This window comes from Equus caballus, chromosome 19 (assembly GCF_041296265.1).
Source record: "Equus caballus isolate H_3958 breed thoroughbred chromosome 19, TB-T2T, whole genome shotgun sequence".
In the NCBI taxonomy this organism is placed as follows: Eukaryota; Metazoa; Chordata; class Mammalia; order Perissodactyla; family Equidae; genus Equus; species Equus caballus.
The window spans coordinates 4,318,564-4,325,139 of NC_091702.1; the positions used below are offsets into that span (position 1 = coordinate 4,318,564).

General features: G+C 50.7%; 1 protein-coding gene across 1 annotated transcript; it reads right to left on the minus strand.

Moving 5' to 3' along the window:
* Positions 1-258: 258 nt before the first annotated feature.
* On the minus strand, positions 259-3,147 carry C19H3orf80 (chromosome 19 C3orf80 homolog). The gene is made up of 2 exons (XM_070243036.1): positions 1,695-3,147; positions 259-1,570 (listed from the first exon to the last, which is right to left on the minus strand). The coding sequence occupies exon 1, from the start codon at positions 3,008-3,010 to the stop codon at positions 2,006-2,008; it is 1,005 nt and encodes a 334-aa protein (XP_070099137.1). The 5' UTR covers positions 3,011-3,147; the 3' UTR covers positions 259-1,570; positions 1,695-2,005.
* Between the last annotated feature and the right edge of the window lie 3,429 nt (positions 3,148-6,576).

The window sequence follows — 6,576 nt, forward strand, 5'->3', positions numbered from 1 at the left end:
AAAAGAACATGGCAATTTTCCAGTTTGTTTGAATGGTGGGTGGTTTTGATAGCCACGTGTAACAAAAATTTACAGTGTTTGAGTAACATTAATATATGTGATTATTCAATATAATGTGATTTCATTAAATCTTGTACCATTCTCAAAAGATATGGTTTCAACTCCTGATGCTTTTGCCAATTTACAGCTTAAAATTGCTTTTAAACGACAGATGCACATTTCACATTTTAATACAATACCATATAGTGACACATCTGATAGAATTTGCACAGAGAAAGCTTTTAATGTTTTTCTATGTTTTAATACACTTCAAATGATTTTTCTTTAATGACAGGGTCATTCGCTTTTAGAAGTTTAAAGTAAACCATTCTTTTCTATTACAATTCAGACATTTTAAGATTTCTCAAGGTTGTCAGATTTTTTCAATCATAAGAACAATGTTTCTAGATACATGTGTGAGGTCCATGTGTGTAATCTTTCTTAATACCCATCATTCCCAAAGCAGAGAAACCTTTTTTGTTTTCCTTCTTTTCCCTTCATGACAATCATAAACTGTAACAATTATATGGTATACAATGTGTATATTGTACATAGACAATATGCATATGTACATTATACCTAATGCACTTTAATATATTATTTTATATTACCATTTGCTTAAAGGCCATTTCATAGAATGGGAGAACTGACACAATGACATTTTTTTCTTAAGCTAGGTTGACCGAATTCTGTAGTACATTACTGCACAAGTATGGCTTTAAACAAAAGTTACAAGTCACAGGTTCTTAGATTCTGCATCATGTTGTGGGACATATTCCAAATGAAAAATGGAGGGGAAGGTGCGTGACATCATGCTTCATGGTATGGCATATATGCATCAATCATTCTTACATATAACTATGTGGTGAATGGTACATTTAAGACCTGAACTACGTAATGTACAGTAATTATAAAAAGTTATATATTATGCCACAGTACTAAAAATAAAATGTATTCTTCTCAAATAGTGAAAATAAGATATCCTTCAGGTTTTTTTTATGTCACATTACGTTTTCCCGTTTGACCATGCCTTTTTTTCCATTGTAAATGAAATAATGTCCAATAATTTATTAAAGAATAATGACAGAGCATGGGCAATTTCCTGGCCATTAAGGCCCAAAAGAGGTGATAAGACGATTGTTTTGTCATTAATTGCAGAAATATACTTTTGATGCGTTCAATACATGGTCAAAATATAAAAATAAAAGACAAATAAATATAAATATCTTCTCAGTTATTGAAAAATCAAATGCCCAACTGTATCTTATTACGAATATGGCCTTGGATATCCGGAACTGCTGCATCTTGAAAACGCACAGCAATTAACCGGGCATCACGGGCGGCCCCACCAAGCTGTGAGGCGGAAGCTGTGACTACCCGGGGCCAGGAAGACACAGAGGGTTTGGGGGGTCTCCGCTACGGAGGGCTTCCATCACCCCTAGCCGCTGCTCTCCCAGACCTGCGCGCAGTCTCCCGTCGCGGCTCGCCCCCTCCGGCTCCTCGCCCTCCGCGCATCCTGGGAGACCGTGACCTGTCCAGGCGAGAAGGAAAGAAATGGAACTGCGTCCCTTTTCCCTCATCGCTAAAGGATGCCGCCCTTCTCCCGACACACTGATGGGCTCACGTGTTCTCTGATGGGGGAAGCAGGCACTTACGAGCGAACTGAATCTGAGGCGAGGCGGAGGGCGGGACGTCTTTCGAAATTGCGCTCTGGGCGCATCCGCAGCAGTCGCCCCGCCGCGCTCCTAATGTCTCCTTGAACCGAACGACACGCAGGGAAACTTAAGATTCCGGGGGAGAACGGGGGTGGGGATGACCCCAACCCAGTCACCGGGCGACGGGCGATTGGGCTGGGGTGCCAAGAGGGGTCTGGGGCAGCTGGTGGCAGTCTCGGCCACGCCGGCCGCTGCGTCCCACCCGCAGCCCCAGCCCGTTCTGTCCGCGTGTCCTCGAGGGTCCCCGGGGCTCAGATGAGCGGGAAGTGGCCGTCGCCGTTGTCGGACTCCTCGGCGGCACCGCCGCCTCGCGGGTGGCCGAGCACCGACACGGGCAGCACGATGTCCCCGGGGCGTGGCTGCTGCAGCCGCATGGACTCCTCGTAGGTCGGCAGGGTCTTGACCTCCTCGTAGCTGGGCAGCTGCAGGAAGGCCGGCGGGACTACGCGCAGCTCGTGCTCCGAGGCGCAGAAGGGGGCTGCGCGCCCGCCACCGCCCCGGTCCCGGCCCCCGCCGCCACTGTCCAGCAGCGAGTCCTGGGAGCCGGCGGCCGCCTCGTCGCGCAGGAGCGCGGGCGAGTCGTCGTCGTCGTCGGGCGGCCCCGCGGCCCCCGGCGGCCCCGGCCGCGCCTGCCCGGGCCGCGCCTGCCCTCGCGGGTACCGGCGTGGGCTGGGGCAGATGATGCGCTGCAGGAGGTAGCCGATGGCGAAGAGCACCAGAAGGATGAGCAGCCCGGAGAGCTTGCGAACGAACCAGCCCACGCTGTCGAGGAAGGCGTGCAGCGACGGCTTGCAGCAGCGCACGGCCGTGGCGTTGGCCGCGTCGCAGCAGCGCTCCCGCTCCCCGCACCCCAGCTCCGCGCAGCCCCCGCCGCCCCGCGAGGGCGCCACCAGCGCCAGCAGCAGCAGCGGCAGCATGGGCGGCGGCGCCGGCGCCCCCGACAGGCCCTCGGCTGTGACCCCGGGTGCCCACATGGCCCGCGCAGACCGTCGCTGATGGCCGGGCTGGGGCTTGGGCTCCGTCCGTCCGCGCGCTCCGCTCGGGTCCCGCCGCCGCCGCCGCCCGCGCCGCCTCCGCCTGCGACCGGCGCAGTCCCCGCTCGGCCACGCTCGGGCGGAAGGAGGAGCCCGAGGCGGGCGAGGCCGCGGGAGGCGGCCGCCTGAGCCTCTGACCTTGACCCCGCGCGCCCGGCCGCCCGGGTCAGGCGCGGGGCGTCCAGAGCCGCCCGAGAGGGCGGAGGCAGCCTGCGCGAGCATCTTGGTCCCGGCCGGCCGCGCCCTTCCAAGCCCCCTGTCACCCCTCGGGGCTGGAAGGGTTAACGCTCCGCGCGGGCTCGGGAGCCCCCATCCTGATTAATTCAGCCGTCGCGCTCTGCCCGCCACACGGGCGGGGGCTCTAGCTAGCGTAGGTGTCTCCGTTTTAAGTGATTGGATTTCCTCAGGAATGTCATTTAAATTGTCTTGCGACTGGGATTCGCTTACCATCCTTCTTGTGATCTTTCTGATTAAAAATAGATGATGGCTGTTAATGGCGGGCGCAGCCAAAGCTTGGCGGGTGGGGACGGCCGGATGGTTCGCTTTCAGGCAGATGCAGGGGGCTGGGAAGCCGACACCCCCAGGAGATCTCCAGAACAGACAGAGAATTCCCCGGAGAAGCCGAGGTCACGGCACCACGGAAGCAGCCCCAGAGGGGCAGGGGATCCCTGTGCCAAAGTGACTTGAATTGGCCAAAGAGAGGAGAGGAGGCGCATATTTCCCCAGCAGCTTACCTGACGAGCCCCCACTGCACCCGAGGCCCAGAGCGGGAATTCGGGTTTCGGGATACACGGAGGCCTCCGTGAAGCGGCAAAGGGGAGTCGTAAGTGGTGAGCAACGTTCCTGAGCATCGATCTGCGACCAAAGGGTCTTTTTCGAGGTCATTCTTGTTTGCAAAGTTTACCTTTAAAAGGAGTCTGTGCTTCCACTTAGCACATGGGGCAGAGTCTGTTTCCTTGAAGTCAGCACTCCCTGGGGAAGCCCCTCAGCGCGTCCCGGAGGAGGACGGAGGGCGGCCGCTCCCGCGCTGGCTGACCCGGCACACCTGCTGGGCGGTAGCCTTAGGCGACCCCTTGGAGGCAGCACCTCGGAGGCGCCAGGACCCTCGCTTTTATCGAGGCAGACTCAGACAGACAATCGTCTTTTTAGGATTGGGATTCATTCATCCCTCACCCCTTAAACATTAGGGCCCCTGTAGAGAAACCCAATGGGAAATTTCATAGTCATTGAGGGGAAAAGTAAAAGCAAAGGAAAAACAGAGTCAGGCAAGAGTCAACTGTGGGTCAGATAAAAGCAAAGAGTGAGTCATACTGTATCTCCTCCCCAATAGCCTTATGGACCAAGGTGAGGGCTGGTGACTTGATTAGACAGGTCTTTGCTCTGCCTAACTGAAGAGATTTTAAATAGTTCTGCTGCTGGGAACATCTTAGTTTGCCTCACTCTCCAGAACAATCCCTGCTCCTCCTGGAGAAGCTCCTGAGTGTCACTCACACAAGATGCTTCGCGGGAAGCTTGGCTGAGGACTGTGCGGGCTCGCCCAGAGCCGCCGGCCCCCTGCGCGCTGTGCTCTGCGGGAGGCGTCGACCCCACTAAACTGTGTGACGCCTGCTTAACGAGGGCTCTCAAACTGCGGTAACGTGACGGCGTGGAAATGATTCGTTTTAAAACAATGAAAATTGTATGATTCTTTTATTCACTCGTTCTTTTGCCAAATTTACATTGAACATTTTCTATATTCAAGGAACTCTGCTAGATGCTCACCATTATAGAGGAAAAAATGACTCCCTCCCAGCGTGGAGTCAGCCCAGGTCTGCACTGCGGCTGCTAGTGAACGGAGTACAGGAGCAGTTCCGCAGAAGGGGACACATGGCAGCTTCTTCTCTGATCATGACGTGCTCCTCCTTTCCCAAAGGAAGGATAAAGTTAATGAGTTTCAAACGATCTCTAGGATGAAGGCACTTCATAACTTGAGATGGACTTTGAGTTTGAAGTGAACAAAAACCCTCTTTGGGTTTTTCTGATCTGATCTTTTGGGATTTCTTCTAGCAGTAGCAGGAGCAGTGGCCAAAGTTACCGGGAGTTGTGCGGGTGCTGATCCACAGGCGAAAGGGCCCTGCTCACTGTGGTTCTGAAATTACTAAACAAATGGCATTTAAATTGTTTAATTTCTGTCTGCCTTTAAGGAGTTAGAATTTGTTTGCAGAATATTAGGCTACGGTAGAAGAACAGGATAGATGTTACATAAAAAAAAAAACCATTGGCAGAGTTTTTTTATATGAAAACAAAAGGATGAGGTCTGCAAAATGAGTATGGAATGGATTTTTATTTGATTTGTTTTCTTTCCAAATTGCTGGCCCCAAAGCGTCATGCATTGAAGACCCCGTGCAGAAGCTGGCGCCTCTTTGTGTCTTCTCGGGTCTCCCAGCCTCACTCAGTTCACTTGTGTTTGCAATGTGATTTATTCTGTGCAACCTTTTCAAGGAAAGAAAAGAAACCCTGTCGCTTTAAAAGCCCCAGAAAAGATGTGCTCTTCATTGCTCAGCACCCTTATTCTTTATATTTAACACACAAATGAGTGGGATAAACTTAGCTCCCAGAAAGTCATAAATTCAGCCACTTAGTGAGGAAGATGGAATTTAATCATTCATCCCATAGAATAATTGAAAGATAAGGGAAGATGACAATGTAAAAATTTTTTAAAAACCTTATTTTGTTGAAAATTGGCACCAAAATTGTGTGTAAATCAGTGTGTGCAAGAGGAAAAAAAAAACAGATGAAGGGGGATTGGGACCAACTTTTATCCAGAAAGCGTGGTCTCTTGGAGTACAGCTTGATAAATATTAAGAACATTAACTGCTTTATGTTGCTGTAGTGCTTGGATAATATTTTTTGAAAATTTGTCTTCCTCATTTATTTACATTCATAATGACTGCCAAATTAGCCACACTTTAACTTTTCAGAAGAAAAGGAAGTAAACTGATTGCAACCCCTCGGGCTGCCGAGTTACCTGTGCTTCGGGAGCGTCCGATGACCTGAGGAACCCTGGGTGCGCCCCTCGTGCAGCTTTCTGTTCTAGCACAGAAACGGTTTACCTGGTCCAGGGGGATCTTCCCCCGATGTCTGCCCACTGCGAGCCTTCAAGTTTGGGGAGCAAGACGTGGCCCTTTTCATGTCCCATCTTCAAAGTGCCTAAACCTGGAAACTTGTAAACCATCCAGTCCATAAAACCCCTCATTTGGGGGTGCAGCATATTTCCTAACTACTAACTTGTTATTAAAATTGATTTATTAACATCCTCACCTTTTGGTTTCCCTTCATTTGCAGGATGTCCTCCCTGAGTGACAGTAAATTAAGGATTTTACTGTAAATAGCATATATTTGCATGAATGTGCCTACCTAGAAATGATTTGTGATCTGAAATAATCTGCTTTGAAGTTCTTTTCAGATCATATTTCTTTCATCACTCATTTGATAAATATTTAATGAGGGCCCACTCTGAGCTAAGCATTCTGCTCTGTTGTGGGGGTTACTGTGAAATTTAATTGTTCCCTGTTCTCAAGGAGCTTGTTGCGAGAGGGAAGAGGGAACAACAGAGACTAATCAGTCAAATTAATAAGTCACTAACCGCAAACAGTGAGCAGTGCCTGTGAAGGAGAAGCACCTGGCGCGCTGCGTCTTTACGGTGGATGTGATCTAGACTGGGGTGGGCTGGGGGTCAGCTGGAAAGACCTCCCAAAGAAAGAGCTCCTTAACAAAGGACAAAGCGAAGAGGACCCGTGCGCTCCCAG